At 33.9% G+C, this 16,099-nt stretch overlaps 7 protein-coding genes and 3 pseudogenes across 10 annotated transcripts, besides 4 other annotated features; 4 read left to right on the top strand and 6 right to left on the bottom strand.

The window, feature by feature from the left end:
- Positions 1-4,661: part of a mobile genetic element that runs on past the window's edge.
- TVAGG3_1059720 (protein of unknown function, DUF4106 family) lies at positions 24-923 on the bottom strand (the record flags this gene model as incomplete). The annotated part of the gene is made up of 1 exon (XM_051255974.1): positions 24-923. The coding sequence occupies one exon, from the start codon at positions 921-923 to the stop codon at positions 24-26; it is 900 nt and encodes a 299-aa protein (XP_051081548.1).
- On the bottom strand, positions 1,616-3,200 carry TVAGG3_1059710 (annotated as a pseudogene). The gene has a single exon. A coding segment is annotated over exon 1 (1,585 nt).
- Positions 3,672-4,550, top strand: TVAGG3_1059700 (uncharacterized protein; the record flags this gene model as incomplete). The annotated part of the gene is made up of 1 exon (XM_001303338.1): positions 3,672-4,550. One exon carries the CDS (start codon positions 3,672-3,674, stop codon positions 4,548-4,550), a length of 879 nt encoding a protein of 292 aa, XP_001303339.1.
- Positions 4,560-4,661: a terminal%2Cinverted (terminal inverted repeat of Maverick-3 transposon ID:TVAGG3_1059690).
- Positions 4,662-5,085: 424 nt separating this feature from the next.
- Positions 5,086-8,531: a mobile genetic element.
- On the bottom strand, positions 5,980-6,189 carry TVAGG3_1059680 (uncharacterized protein; the record flags this gene model as incomplete). Its single annotated transcript, XM_001303336.1, has 1 exon — positions 5,980-6,189. The coding sequence occupies one exon, from the start codon at positions 6,187-6,189 to the stop codon at positions 5,980-5,982; it is 210 nt and encodes a 69-aa protein (XP_001303337.1).
- Positions 8,532-10,591: 2,060 nt separating the features above from the next.
- Positions 10,592-16,099: part of a mobile genetic element that runs on past the window's edge.
- TVAGG3_1059660 (uncharacterized protein) lies at positions 10,859-11,293 on the top strand (the record flags this gene model as incomplete). The annotated part of the gene is made up of 1 exon (XM_001303335.1): positions 10,859-11,293. One exon carries the CDS (start codon positions 10,859-10,861, stop codon positions 11,291-11,293), a length of 435 nt encoding a protein of 144 aa, XP_001303336.1.
- Positions 11,478-11,813, bottom strand: TVAGG3_1059650 (annotated as a pseudogene). Its single transcript has one exon. A coding segment is annotated over exon 1 (336 nt).
- TVAGG3_1059640 (uncharacterized protein) lies at positions 12,210-13,091 on the bottom strand (the record flags this gene model as incomplete). Its single annotated transcript, XM_051255973.1, has 1 exon — positions 12,210-13,091. One exon carries the CDS (start codon positions 13,089-13,091, stop codon positions 12,210-12,212), a length of 882 nt encoding a protein of 293 aa, XP_051081547.1.
- On the top strand, positions 13,141-14,102 carry TVAGG3_1059630 (annotated as a pseudogene). The gene has a single exon. A coding segment is annotated over exon 1 (962 nt).
- On the top strand, positions 14,419-15,030 carry TVAGG3_1059620 (uncharacterized protein; the record flags this gene model as incomplete). The annotated part of the gene is made up of 1 exon (XM_051255972.1): positions 14,419-15,030. The coding sequence occupies one exon, from the start codon at positions 14,419-14,421 to the stop codon at positions 15,028-15,030; it is 612 nt and encodes a 203-aa protein (XP_051081546.1).
- Positions 15,259-16,023, bottom strand: TVAGG3_1059610 (uncharacterized protein; the record flags this gene model as incomplete). The annotated part of the gene is made up of 1 exon (XM_051255971.1): positions 15,259-16,023. The coding sequence occupies one exon, from the start codon at positions 16,021-16,023 to the stop codon at positions 15,259-15,261; it is 765 nt and encodes a 254-aa protein (XP_051081545.1).

Raw genomic sequence — 16,099 nt, 5'->3', positions numbered from 1 at the left:
GTAAAAATATAGAATAGTTGGATTTATATGTCATAATAGAACCCACGTGGACCAAGCTTTACTTTCTTCCTGACTGAGTTTTTAACTCTTCTTTTTCCTTCATTGCCCTCTGCTTGAAGTTGTTGCATCTTTGCATTATGTTCATCTAGTATGTTGCAAATTTCCCATGTCCTTTTTGCCTTTTGGCTCTGGTCGCCCATCTCAGGTAACCTATATCCTAGAAAGAGTTTGTCATAGTCTGTATTTGAGTCTTCGCGTATTGTTTGCATGACTCTTTCCTGAGTTTCCGGTTCAAGCTCTTCAAACAGTGCCTGTCCATATGGAATATGCTCGTTTCCAAATATATGTTTTTGTAGCCATTCTGGTTTTCTTTCCATGTTACCAACTATATCTTTTGTGAATGGGAAAGCTTCTACCCAATCTTTCAGTCTTGCGTCGTTTATTTCTGTAGTTGGTTTTATTTTGTCAAGGAACATGTTTTTCAATACTAACATTTCATCTGGTACTGTCCATTTGAGTTTTCTTAAATATTCATCCCTTCTCAGTTCATTGTCTGCAAAGTAAGTTTTTATGACATTTTGTAAACTTTCGTTTGCAAGGTCATGTACAATAGGTTCTCTTCCTTCGCTCTCCCTAACTTTCTTTCTAAACTCTTCACCAAATATACCATCTCTATGGTTCTGTGTAGTTCTTTGAGATAAATGTTCTAGAACGTCAGGTGTTATATTTCCATCAGCCATGTTCATTTCATACTGGTCCAAAATATCTGCATGTTTCATATCTTTCAATGGCATTAAAGCCGCGCTGAAAATACCAGCTATATCTCGTTCACCATTCGCTTCCATTGCGTCTACAACTTCTTGGAATTGAGGTTGTAAGTTTATGAACCACCTATCCGGATTAGCTTTATGACCCCATCTCATTGTAGTTCCATCGTCTGCAGAAACAAAAGTAGGTTTGTTTCCATCTTGGTTAGGTTCTGAATGAACTTTAAACAATGTTTCATTTCTATATGTTTTCTTGAAATTTAACCTTTTATTTTCACCGAGTTCATCCGAAGATTGAACGTTAAATGCTCGTAAGTAAAAAGGGTTGTTGTATTTGTGTACATTTTTTTTCAGTTCTTCCATTCTATGCTGGATATTTTCATCTGATGTTGGAGTCTTTTGTATGTCGGCAAACATTTTTCGATATTCTTCTACTATGTCAGCCGAATTTTTTTTAGACTCTTGGAAATATTCCATATTCTCCGCATACTCTTGTTGAGGGTCAAGATTTTTCGGCTGTTCCAAATCTTCATCTAGTTCTGTGAAGTTAGTTTCCAAAGGAGTGACTTGTTCGTTTCCTTCAGGCTCTTCTAGCTGTTGTTGCTGAACTATTTCTTCCATGTCTGGTTGTATCTGAACTAGTTCTTCCTGTGGAGTTTCTTGTACCTCATCTGCTGGCATTTCATATATTCCGAGACCGTTTTCAACAATTTCCCTATCTACGTCATCCGCATTCATAAGCTTTTGTTCTTTCGTTCCGTCTCTATTTTTTACGCGTTTCATGACGAAAGTTGAATTGTCATTTAGCTCTGACATCAAATATCTCGGAGTAAATTCATCCATGTCATTTGGATGATATGCTATTAAATCATATCCCTTAGCGAGCTTGTATTTTCCAGGTTTGAGATTATATCCGTTTTGGTGCTGAGCCATAAAGCTAAATAGGTTCGGGTCAGTATTTCCATCCTTGAACTTTCCAATAGCTTCTTTATATCTGTCACTAAAGTCAATACTATCTGGGAAACCACACTCTTCTTTAAGCATTTTTAAGAATTCTTGGTTTCCTTGTTCTCTACTTCTTTTATGTCCTTGCTCTGTTTGTGGTTGTTGTGGTGCAGTGTTTTGAACTGTTGGTTGTTGTGCTGGTTGTTGTTGTTGTTGTGTTGGTTTTGGTGCATGCCTGTGTCTATGTCCATGTGACGATGTAAATGTTTTAGGTAGTCCTGGTGCAGGTGCTTCTCTTGGAGGGTTTGGTGGTATATAAGTTCCACCAGCTGGCACATATGTTCCATCTGCAGCGTAATGTCCTACCTGACTTTTCGTTTTTAAGAAAGCATTTACTAGGTCTGTTTTGGTCTGTTGTAACTCTTTTTCTTGACTTTCCACAACAGTTGCTCTAACGGCGTCATAGGCACTTTGAACTGCCTGTCTCGTTGCTGCATCTGTTATTTTCGTCATATTTTGTGCTACTTCTTTTAACTCTTTGTCGAAACCTTCAGACTTCAGTTTCTTTCCAGATGAGAAGTCGTTCACTAGTTTCACCTTACTATGAAGAGCTTCGAAGGCATTCTTAAAGTCAGCATTCGTTAAAGCTTCATTTGAACTATCTTCATCCGCTTGTATTTTTGTCCTTATTGACCCTATGAGTTGGGCTGCTTTAGCGTTGGCTTGGGCATCTAACCAGTCATTGTTAGCTTTTATATATTCTGCGCTTTTCATTGCCTTTTGCATAGCCGCGTCGTTATTTTTACTTTCTTGTGCTAAGTTTTCATACTGTACGGTTTGGTTTTGCAACTGTAAAAGTTTTTCTGCCTTTACATTTGCTTCAACTTCTTTTTTATACTCATCGCTATCCATATATGTCTTCAGGGCTTTTTGTTTTATCTCTTCATCTTTCAGTACTTTATATCGAGTAGTATGGTTTTTCAAATTTATGACATCTTGTTCCATTTTTGCTACTTCTGCTGCTTTTTCTGACACTTTCTTCGCATATTCCTCTGTACTTAGTTCTTTCAGTTGTTCTTCTTTCTTCTTTTTCTCTACGTTTAACTCATTGAGTTTCTTTGTGTGTCTGTCATATTCTAGTTTCTTTTCGTTTTCACTTATTTGTTTCTGTATGTCTATGTTTGACTTTTTGACATCTGTTATTTGATTTTTGAGTGAACTCAAATTCATTTGACTTTGAGGGTTATATGCTGTTCCGTCTGCAGCTCCACCATAGCCTGCCATTTTCGCTAAAAGTGCCGCTCTTAAACCTCCACTCTGTGCACCTATAACTCGGTTTAAAAGCATAGGATTGCTTGACATTTGTTGCAGCATAGTGGGGTCATTCATCATTTGTTGTTGCAACTGTTGTTGTGGTGTTAGTCTTACTATTGGATGTTTCAATGCTCTCTTCCTCTTACGTATATTCTTACGTAGCTTACGTGGCATTTTAAGTGAAGTTAAAAAGCGGTTTTTGACAGATGTTTATATGACACTTTTTGTTCGGCACAAAAAACTACTCGGTCAAAGTGTTGACAGTTTTGTAAAATAACCGTCCTATCTTGTTTTAAAAGGGGAAAGGCTTCTCAAAGTATACTTCCTTGGAACGCCTGTAACTTTTCCTGTAGCGACGATAGACCCTTACTTGTCCGGACAAAGTTATACTATTTTGAGTGCTCTACAAAAAAGTCAACGGCGACGACTCTCAAAAACCGTTGTGTAAAAAGTTTTACCGTTGGACAAAAAAGTATGTATAGAAAACAAAAAACGTTTATAGTTCATTCAATATTTGAGATGGAACGGTTTGCCAACGGAGACTTTTCAATAAAATAAAAAAATAGAGGGGGTTACCGTTGACGAAAACGGTTTATTTTAAACTTTTCTATGAGTAGTCCGAAAAAAACAGTTTATTTTTGTCTAATGGAAGCCAACATTAACAATTCTCAACCGCTAACCAAAGCCAAAGCCCCACAACCTCCAAGAACCGGCACAGCGGTTAGAATAACCACCAAAAAGTCTAACAGCGAATTAAGAGAAATTCTTCAACAAATTTGCTCTAAATATCTCAAAGACGCCGAAGAAAATACACAACCAGACGCTACATACAATACTCAGTTCTGTGAAGTTCTGAACAAAGCAATTGCTAGTTCAATTGAACTTACTAAGACAATTCCAAGTCCAATTGAGCTTAGCGATGTCTTAGTTCAGTATTTTCCAACATTTACTAAGCTTATAATGTTGAGAACTTTATACCAAGTTCGTCAAAATCTTCCTCGTAACATCCAACGGTCATTCGACAAGACAATTGCCGAATTCCAAGTCTTTAGTTACGGATATGACCAAGATGAATACGTTGACGAGTTCGGAGACAACTGTACAAAATGGTTTGAATGCTATACGACAACACAATTTGAATTCGACTTTCTCGAATTCAACGCAGCAACCATTTATATCATTGCTCTTTACCTTTCCGAACAACAACAAGACCTCGCAGATGGAGATGTTGTTACTGTCGTCATGGAAACTCCTGAACAATTCGGAAAAAAGAAGTCTCTAATTGCCAAATTTGTTCCAGGACATCAGCTTTTCCAACGCACAGAAGTCTTCTGTATTCCTGGAACTAAGTTCTTTGTCAAGAGCGAACTCAAACAAAGATATAATGTGTCATTCAATTACACATTATATAATGTTTTCGACCCAGAAGAAGACTTCTTCCCAGAAGCAATGGAAGAGGAAGAAGAAGAGAAACACGAAGAAGAGAAACACGAAGAGTCCTCCGAATTCACACCAGAAGACTAACAATTTTCCGAATAAAAACCTCATTTTATACTAAACATCTTCGGGGCTAGAAGGGGCGCAGCCCCTGGAAGCCCCACTACCTTTTTTTTTTTTTTTTTTTTTTAAATTTTTGACATTTACACAAAATAAAAAAATAATTTTTTAAAAAATAAACTTAAAAATTAACGTTAAAATTTTTGACATTTACACAAAATAAAAAAATAATTTTTTAAAAAATAAACTTAAAAATTAACGTTAAAATTTTTGACACTTCACAAAATAAAAAAATTTTTGAAAAAATAAATTTTAAAAATTACCGTTAAAATTTTTTTATTTATTTTTTTATCATAGATTTTAACACTGCAGAATAAAAAAATAATTTTTTTAAAAAATAAACTTAAAAATAAATTAACTCAAAATTTTTTTTAATTTCTGTATATACTAAATTTTTCATAAATGATAAAATTAATTTTAGGGTATATCTAACCCGATATCTAACCTCAGCCGCTAAGCGGCGAGACCCTTTGGGTCTTTTCTAACCTCGCGAATTTTCTTATAAAGTTGCGATAGTTGAATTCAGTAACTGAGCCTCAAGGAAGAAAACATCCTTTCCGTCTTCGGGTAACACAACGGGGCATTTATGATCATGTGTAGAATACATATCAATCCAAAACTCTCTATTATTTCCTGATAACTTATAATATTTAATATTTGTTAATGGCGTCGATCTAGTATGACCGATAAATTCATTTTCAACCCCTTTAGCGATATTTGAATATAAAATGACTTGTTTTCTGTCCCATACATTATATGTTATTATTGGTAATAATACTGTTCGTTCTTCTCCTGGTTTATAATTAAATACATTCATGAAGTCTTCATTATACTGAGAAATTTTAAAACCTATCCTAAAATCACTTTGTCTCTTTTCTGCTATTTCATTAAACGGTGAGTATATAGCAAATGTGCATGTATGTGAATCATCTATTTGTTCAATAAATTCATAACGAAAGTCTATAATTTGTGGTTGAATTCCTTCTTCTTTTAATTTATCAAGATACACATTTAATCCTAAAGCGTTTTTGTTAAATTTCTTTTCGAAAATTTCGTTAAAATCACTCATGCATTCATATAATGTTGTGTTGTCTTTGAAATATTTATATATGTGAATAGTTTGCTTAAATTCTTGGGTTTCGTTTATAACAACAACTTCGAGCTCAAATTCAACCTTTCTAAATCCTCGTGTTATATACATACTTGATAAACCAATATATTTTTCATTTATATTAACAGACCAGTCAATAGGTAATTTAAATGTGATTCTATTTCCATTTATTTTAACATTTTCGTCTTCAGAACTGAAAGCAACTGTTAAAGGTACTTGTCTATACATTTATTACAAACAAAAATATATCATTTATTCTTTCTTCTCAATGGATTCAGCCTTTTCCTACTCCGCCTTTTCTTTAGCCTCACGTTCTCTTTTTGCTTTCCTTCGCGGGTTCTTCTCTCTTCCTGCAGCTAATGCGGCTAACTGCTTTTCACTTAATTTCCTTTTTGGTTTTTCTGGTTTTTCTTCTGTTTTTGATGTCTTTAGTTCTGTTAATATCTGCTCACGAATTTCTTTTTTGATGGCTTCAATATCTAATCCCTGACTCATTTGATTACCAATAAAAATTGTTGTGCATGAAAAATAGTGTGACTTCACTTTTGACAAAAAGTGACACTATTTCTGATGGTTTTGTCATTTATTTATCAGATTTATAAATGGATAATAATGCTGTAAATCAGATATTAATTAAAAATATTTAAGATTTATGTTCGAATTGAAAAGCAAAATGATATTTTTTTAATTGAAAAACGTTAATATCTGATATTTTGAAGTTTTTAATATTTGTTAGTATCTTAAATTATTGAATGCATACGTTTTTTATGTTCTCAATTTTAAAAAAATTGTGAAGAATTTAGTTTTTTGGAGATGGATGTTTAATATTTGTGAGTGAGAATGCAAGCAGGAGTTTGGTACTTTAAGGCTAGGTTGAGATAGATTTCCCATTATATTATCTGTGAATATATTGTTTGAAAATTCAAGATATAAAAATATATTATCAAAAAATTTTATATTTTTAAATACAATAGGGTGGAAATATAGTACAATGAGATAGCAATGATATATTTTATAATGGGAGGTAATCTGAAGATAAGTAGCAAATTTTATGCGATTTTGATTGGGAGTTGGAGGGTGTGAGTACTATAGCATGTAATAGTATCTCACACCCTCCAATTCTTCCTATGGCGCCGAAAAATTTTTGGTGAAATGCGACGACATTTCACCAAAAATTTTCGGCGCCATATAGAGAACTATAGTCTGCGAGGTACTGATTCTATCTATGTACCTCGCAGACCATAGTTCTCAGCCAAAATGGCCAATAATATGAGAGTCTATATGATAATGTAAAAGTTAAAACATTCAAGTATTTAAGTATTTCTTTAAAATATTAAGTTTTTTATTTTTCCAATAAAATTCTGATATCAAATATTTTTATTTAACGATTAATTTTATTTATATTTTTATAGTTTTTTTTAAGAAAAAATATTGTTAGGGTTTTATGGATTTTCAATTAATATACAAGATAATTCATGAATGTATATATTTCCAAGTTTTTAAGGATGCAACACTTTACATTTGTAAACTGTCAAAAATGAAGTCACGCTATTTTTCATGCATTACAAACCTCCTCCATCTGAAACGAAATCAGAACCTAAACCAGAAATAAAATCAGAACCTAAACCAGAACCTAAACCAGAACCAGAACCTAAACCAGATATGCTTTCGATAACGAATCAAGAATTAATAGCTAAATTTGTAAATTTCATTGAAAAGCAAACGGAATCAAAAAATCCAGACCCACCAGTAAAAGAAAGTGAAACGAAAATTAATGAAGAGTTTGTGAAAAATGTTAAACATGAAATTAAACATCCTCAACTAAGAAGAAGAGTTAGAATATTAAACTAAATAAATATTTTTATCTAACATAATACATGCAAAACGAACAGCTTAACGAATTTACACCAGCTGAATATATCCATCAAATTCGTTCATATTTTGATGTAATCGATAATGCAATTAATATTGGTGATACTAATAGAAGATATATCGATTCAAAAATTCCATCACAACCGGGAAGCGCAAAGGATCATAACTGGGTCACATTCAATTTATCTCCGCCAGGTGAAAATATGCTAGACCTTTATAACACATTCCTTACAACTAACTATAAAAGTAAATATATAATTGATAATGCTATTACTGGCTCATCAATTCCAAATACTAATTCTCCAGGTTTCTTTGGCGTTTTTGATGAATCAATTTACATCATTGAAGCATATCAGTTATTAGCAAATGGCAGACTTATTTATAGTCAGGATAACGCAAGAGAAGAAGCATATATCATTTCTAATTCACAGACTACAGAACAAATAAAGAAAGTTGATGTTTTCTCAAAAACGAGACATAAAGATGTATGGAAACGTTCTGGAACAGTTCGAACAGGTCAAATTATCTCAGGACCTTTAGCTGCAGGAGCTGAAATTAATTTTGACATTAAAATAAAGATTCCATGTCGTAAATTCCTTATTCTAGAAGTTATTAGATTTATTCCTGCTTTTGCAGGCAACATTCAGTTAAAGGTTAAATTTAGTAGCGATGCATTCCAGGTAACAGCACTGCCGGTAGAAGATATTTTAGCTCATAATCCTTCTTTAATCAGTCAGGTAAAAGATAATTATGACCCACCAACTAATAAATTTGTTCCATGGAATGAACCATTCAATATGATAACAGCAGTTTCAAAATCAAATGGTGAAATTACTGTTTCAACAGTTGAACAAAGATTAACGAAGAAATCAGCTGAATTCGTTGATTGCTTCATTCATCCTAAAGCATTTTCACTCGATCCAAATATTTACACTGAATTAGTCGATCATTATACATCACAAGCTTGGGGATAATCCAAATTTTTTATCGTCCAAAAATTTTCCATTTTTTTTCTGCCAAAACTGACAAAACACTTTTTCTCGCTATAGGAATGAGTTACAGCCATGATCACAGTGGTATATGATGCAGAATACATAGCTTTATATACCATATTGCTTTCATGGTATGTTTCCAAAAACCATATGTTAGATTTCGACAATCGTAGTCAATATTAGTTTCATTCATGTAAACACAGTGGAATTAAATAGAACTAGTATGGCATATTTGTGTGATCTAAGTAAATTATGTATATCTCAAATTTTATCTCTGATGCATAACTTATTCTCACTCGAAAATAGTAATTTCATGTTCTTATTCACATTATGATCATTTTCTATATGAGTTTAAATATATTCATATGTGTATAAGCTATAATAATGAAATTTTAAGAGAGTTGAAATTATATGATTTGATGTGTATGAGTATTTTCCCATTCTGCACATATATATGCAGGGTCTATCACTGGCACCCTGCACCTATATGTGCAGAATGGGAATAGCTTGCACTTTTGTTCTTCGATGCGAATGTTGCAAACACTTTTCCCATTCTGCACATATATATGCAGGGTCTATCACTGGCACCCTGCACCTATATGTGCAGAATGGGAAAAGCTTGCACTTTTGATCTTCAATGTGAATGTTGCAAACACTTTTCCCATTCTGCACATATAGGTGCAGGGTACCAGTGATAGACCCTGCATATATATGTGCAGAATGGGAAAAGCTTGCACTTTTTCCAAAGAATGTCACATCGAGAATTTAATTCAAGAAAGGAGATTACAAATGCAGGGTATTGTTCCTTTACCCTGCATTTGTAAACTCCTTTCTCGAATATCTAGCACTTTTTCCAAAGAATGTCACATCGAGAATTTAATTCAAGAAAGGAGATTACAAATGCAGGGTATTGTTCCTTTACCCTGCATTTGTAAACTCCTTTCTCGAATATCTAGCACTTTTTCCAAAGAATGTCACATCGAGAATTTAATTCAAGAAAGGAGATTACAAATGCAGGGTATTGCTCCTTTACCCTGCATTTGTAAACTCCTTTCTTGATTATCTAGCACTTTTTCACTTGAATGTGATTCATTGAATTTTAATTCAAGAAAGGAGTTTACAAATGCAGAGTATTGCTCCTTTACCCTGCATTTGTAAACTCCTTTCTCGAATATCTAGCACTTTTTCCAAAGAATGTCACATCGAGAATTTAATTCAAGAAAGGAGATTACAAATGCAGGGTATTGTTCCTTTACCCTGCATTTGTAAACTCCTTTCTCGAATATCTAGCACTTTTTCCAAAGAATGTCACATCGAGAATTTAATTCAAGAAAGGAGATTACAAATGCAGGGTATTGCTCCTTTACCCTGCATTTGTATACTCCTTTCTTGAATATCTTCATTTCTTTAAATTATAAATATCACATTCTGTATTAAACTGGTCAAATCTCCTCAATTTCCCATTACAATCATAAATAACCATTATCTATGTTTCTTAAATTTGTCTATTTGTTAATTTTCTTATCAAATTTCTTATTTTTTCAATTATTTTTCAATTTTTTCCATTTTTTTTGGAAATTTTTATTCAATTTTCCGTTGAATTTATTCAATTCTCTTTATATAATAAAATTATTCATTTTTATTTTCTAATTTTTGAATACATACGATAATTTTTAATTCAATTTTTAAACGAATGTTTTGATGGGACGAGCTTACTGAGCATAGGCTCATCCCATCAAAACATTCACTTAAAAACTCTGGCTTTCATCAAAGCCAGAGTTCACAATTCATCACCTCAGAGCCAAGTTCCTCGACGGTCGTCCTCATTAGGCTCGATCCGAGAGGAACTTGATTCTGAATGAAAATTACAAGCTCTGGCCATTGCTAAGGTCAGAGCTTCGCAAACCATCCTCGGGGCCGGTTTCCTCAAAGACCGCCCTGATTCGGGGCGGCCGGAGAGGAATCCAGTCCCGAGAGAGTGCCCATACGAAGCTCTGGCCTAAGCAGTGGCCAGAGCCTGCAATTTTCATCCTAGTTAGTATCCCTAAGTCGTGTACTGTGGCACTGCGCGCCTCCGTACACCACTTAGCGGTTTTGACACTTTACGAAACCGGTAACGTATATTTTACAACACAACCATAACACCAACTTAACCTTAACTATTTACAAATCCATCTGACACATAAACGACTTCACTAATGACTTCACTAACGACTTCACTAACGAATTCACTACCATCCTTACTAAATAAAAATAACCTTATTTTTATTTTTTTTAATTTTTTATTTCATTACAAAGACATGTCCGACTACATTTACTATGACTCTTTCCCAGAACGTTTCCGTGAACTATTCAAAACTCAAGTAAAACTGAGAAACATGCATTTTAACAAAGACAGACCCATTGACGATGAAAGAAACACTGAATATATTACAATCCCTTATGACGCAAAGTTCATTGCATACATTCCTTATGGTCGCAGAGGAACGAAAACTATTTCAACAAAGAACAAAAATTATTTCTGGAGCGATGAAGAAAATTGCCTTATCTACATAAATGCATACTTAAATAAAGCTACATATTGTACAAAAGAAGGTTGGACTGGATTTGAGCTCTACATATACGACGACGATGGAAACAGACGTTGTGTATACCCATACGAAAATATGTACCATTGTTTTCATCAAGCATTAAACGAATACATAGTCAGTAAGGGTCTCATTCCTGTTGAGTAGATATGCTTTATTTTTGTTCTGTCATTTATATAAAAATAAAATAAAAAATAATTTTAAAAAATAAACTTAAAAATTAATGATATCACTACCTTAATGCGTATGAAAACATAGCGCAAAAATAAATTTAGGGTAGAAGGGTATATCTAACCCGATTTCTAACCTCATTTCTACCCTCTTGAATTCATTGCTTTATAACTCTCTTCCTTGGTTTCTTTTTAGTTAGTTTCTTTACGTCCGTCTCCAACTTGACTGTCTTTCTTCTTCGTCCGTAATGATACCAATTACTTCCACCAGTCAATGGGTCAAATGGTCTTTCGTAAGGGTTTCCATACATTCCATAGGGACCATACGGAAGAACTACTGGTGGAAGTTGTGGAGAAGAAACATTTTCTTTAGTTCCATCGAATCTATTTAAATGCATTGTTTCACCTTTCATCTGGTCATTAAAGTCTTTTGCGTGTTTTGCAAACTCATCGTCCTTTCCTAAAGCATTTTCTGACTCAGTCGCAACCAAATTGGATGCTTTATTTATGAGCCCTATTTTATTTAATCTTAACTTCTTTGCAACCCAGCCTCCAATCTTTCCTTTATTTGCATCTAATGTCTTCGAAACTCTTCCTCCACTCATTTTATTTACTGCGCCATAAGCTCCAAGTGCTTTTACTCCAAATGCTAATGCTTTTGTTCCCATTGCGCCTAAAGCTGCCCAAGCTACCATTTACACCATATTAAAATCATCTCTCTTCAACATTATCTCATAAAAGTTCTCGTTACTGGAGAAAGTCAATGAAACATAAACGTTCTCATTCATAAACTTCTTTCTTATCTCATCTATTCGCTTCAAAATGTCTGAACAATTGCTAACATCTTCTACAACAGTTATTTCATCATGAATGACCTTCAAGAACAAGCTCATTTAATATGCTATTAAAATCATCTCAATAATGAGTCCATCCTTTCCATCTTTAGGTAGCACAACATCTTTCATTGAAGAAGGTTCGACAAGTCTTATGTTAAACTTACTGACAAAGTTTGTTATACTATAATGCTTCGGCGGAGAATACATGTAGTTTGAAAGACATAATATAGATTCTTCAGCAAATTCACTTATACTGGATTTTATAACAATGTTCTCACGAGACCAAACGCCACCAATTGACAATCTTGTAAGCAATCCTGCTGAACCATCAACTGTAAACGTTGATGATAACATTCCACGAAGGTCATCTATTGACATCGTTGAGTCACTGTATTTAAATATTTTCTTAAAGCAATCGTCATTATCTAACCATGCAATAGCTTTGAAATTTTCATTCGAATATACATCTGCTTCATTAAATGTAAATCCTGACTTTTTTGCAGAGACGACTCTAAAATCTATTGAGTTTGTTTCAAAATTATATGCTATGGTAACTTCAGAAGGTAATGGATGCCCTTCCGCAGTCAGTTGTTCTCTCACTACCGTTTGAAGCTTTGTATTAAAAACTTTCATGTCATCTCCTGTGTCTAGGTTCACATACACAGCAACAGGAAAACTATCTTGCTTCTTTGTTTCATCATTATATCTCAAAACATTAAAGTTCTTCAATAATATTGTCCTTCCTGCTGGAATGCTTCGAACCTGTCTGATTTCAATAGCTTTCTCACCTCCTACATACTCTACCCAGTGTCTTGGATATTCATAAGTATACTGACTTTCTTGAATTTTGGTAGGTTTCATCATAACGTGTTCATAGTATATCTTTATACTCTTGTCAGTTAGACTCGGTGCTATGTTCTGAATATTTCTGACTTGCATTTTTAATGGAGATAAAATGAAGCATTTAATACATGACGTAGATGAAGACATGAATGAAACCACAGACAAACTTAACTCTTCTCTCATTCTTCCTTTCAGCAAGGACTATGAGTTCTGTTCAAATGGTGTTTATTTCTATTGTGGAAAGATGGGCTCAGGTAAGATATTTAACCTCATTCGTCACATACTCATAACAGAGCGATTAGGAAACGACTCTTACTATGACCAAATCATTATATCAGCAACTTCAGACTGTATGGATTCAACAGCGAAAACATTTATGTCAAAAGTTCAAGCCTCTGTCGTTAAAGTTCCAGACAGTGAACTCATTGAATTTCTTCAACGTTACATTCGACGTAAGAGAAAATATTATGCCATCGTTGAATTTATACAGTCAGGAATGCAAAAGACTTCAGAAGAGATGGAAAGAATTATTGACAAACACCACTTACGTCAGTACTCAGGAGTTTACGATATGAAACGACTGACAAACTACATTCTGTCAAAACTTTCAAAATACCCCTTCAAAAAATATCCTTCAAACACTCTGCTCGTTTGCGACGACTTCGCTAGAAAAGGTTTAGTTTCAAAGCCTGATTCGCCATTAGCTAACATCATAACTAAAGTCAGACATTACCACTTAACTATAGCAATTCTTATGCAAACATGGCGCTTTCTTGCTTTAAACATAAAGCGTCTCATTACTGACTTCGTTATCTTTCAAGGTTTCTCACGCTATGATATTGAACTCATATGGAAACAGTCAGGTATAACATTACCTTTTGAAGAAATTTGGGAAGCATATAAGTCTCTCATCTCTCCTCGTTCATACCTTGAGATTCATATCATGACGAATACCATTAAAGTCAAAAATATTCCATGGGAACGACCAACATTGTTTTAAATCTTATGCTTCAATTGACTGATGGTAAACAAATTCCATGCATCTCTGTCGCCATTTCTGTTAATATTTTTGCTGTCATTCATGTCATCCACTTCTCCATCCGTTAACTTTTGAGGATATGTGTTAGAATAGCTGTTCTTAAATAAAGGCTTTTCACCTTTGAGTGCATAAACTCTATAACTTTCTGCATACTTTATGTTTGAACCTCCTGAGCCATCATTGACATAAATTTTTATAGGCTTCCACCCTTTGTTCATGTTCCTGCTTCTTCCCTTAGCTCTTTTGTTCAGTAGTTCTACATCTTTATACACAGCACCTGTCTCAGTGAATTCAACAATATTTTCATTCGTTAGCTTTACATTCAAACCCTTGTCGAGTATATTGTTCATTTCATATATATAAAAGGTTTTTATTCTATATGAAATGAGAAGCAAATCCATCTTAGCTGGTGCCGTTAATGTTCCAATTGAACCAACATCAAATGTTGACTCACGAACGACAAACAATATTGTCATAAAGAACTATAGTTCAGAATGTTTGAAAGATAAAGAAGAACTGAAATCAGTGAATTTAAACACAGCTTCAAACGCTAACGCTACATCAGATGTTAAGTTAGAGTATCCACCATTAGACCAAGTTCTTTCAAGAGAAGCCAACGACAACCCTTACACAAATGTTCAAACAAATCCTTCAGATAACGTAGACCATTACCTTCTTCAGTTATATCAAACTATCTTACTCAAAGACGATAAGAAGCTTTTGACAAATCTTATAAGTAAGAACCAAATAATTCTAACAAAGGAGGACCTTGAAAATGTTATATCACGAATAACAGGAAAACAATGTGTCATTGACTATCTCGACCCTGAAATCGAATGCTGTAGTCAAACTCCAATATTCATGAAAATAGGTAACATCCGCATCATTGAAACCCCAGGTACTCCTGGAGTTGAGTTTAAGTATAGATATTCGAACGAGTATACAAAACTATCTACTGACTATAAGCTTTGTTTGAAATATGTTTTAGTAAATTAAAGCAGTCAGTCAGTCAAAAAAAATTTCAAGTTAACAACTTATAGTATCTGTCCAAAACTTCTTCAACAGTATCGAACTCATCTTCATAATGTAGACCTAATCTTATTGACTTGGTGCAGTTTTCACTAACACAATATTTTTCTGTTCTCTTGACTGACATAACAAACTCATTTGTTTCATCAAACAGCAACAACCAAAGTTCATATCCTAATACATAACATTCATACTTTATATTTTTAGCTCTGAGTTCTCTTGTAAGCTGTTGCATTTAATATTATCTAAAAAGTCTACTTCAACAGTCATTCGCACTGGTGCCTTCAGTACTACAGGCTCTCCTTGAAAGTCAACGAGTCTGAATTGCATGTCTTTCAAATTATGAGGACTAATGCGAACCCATTTACCTAAATGAGTTGCTATGACAGGAACGTTTGGAATGAACATTGAATTTACTTCATAACAGAAGGATTTATACTCTACTGAACCTTTACTATTAACTCCTGAAATGCCTGTGACATTAGCTATTTTAGACTCAATGTACAAACAATTGCCATAACATACGTATGGAACAGATTTCATCTCAATAACTCCACCAACGCTTTTTAAAGGAAATGTCATATGATATGCTCCCAGAAGCAATTGAACTCTATGACTCATTCTTGGTATCTTAAACTCTTTCTCGCTGCTGAACTTCAATGTTCCCTCAGAAGAGAGTTCGACATCTATGTTGTCAATAGTTTCTTCATTTATGAGAGTATCTATGACTCCAGCAATTTTATCTATTCTATACTCGGCTCTGTTAGGAAATGTTATAAAACTTCTTTTGTCATCTATTTCAATCTCTATGAAATCTGTTTCATCTGTTATGACAAAAGTTGCGATAGTATTGAAGTCAACAACTCTGAAAGCAAGCGCTTCATTCTGAAGACCTAAGTTTGTTTGTAGCTTTACTGTCCCGTATTCGTTTGGGTCTGTACTTTGCAAATAGAACAACATTTTATTCTCATTAAAATATGACTATTGCTGCATATGCGTATGAAACAAATGAAGCAAGAAGAGCAGACGAATTAGT

Source organism: Trichomonas vaginalis, chromosome I (assembly GCF_026262505.1).
Source record: "Trichomonas vaginalis G3 chromosome I, whole genome shotgun sequence".
In the NCBI taxonomy this organism is placed as follows: Eukaryota; Parabasalia; order Trichomonadida; family Trichomonadidae; genus Trichomonas; species Trichomonas vaginalis.
This window is presented reverse-complemented; position numbering and strand designations above follow the sequence as displayed.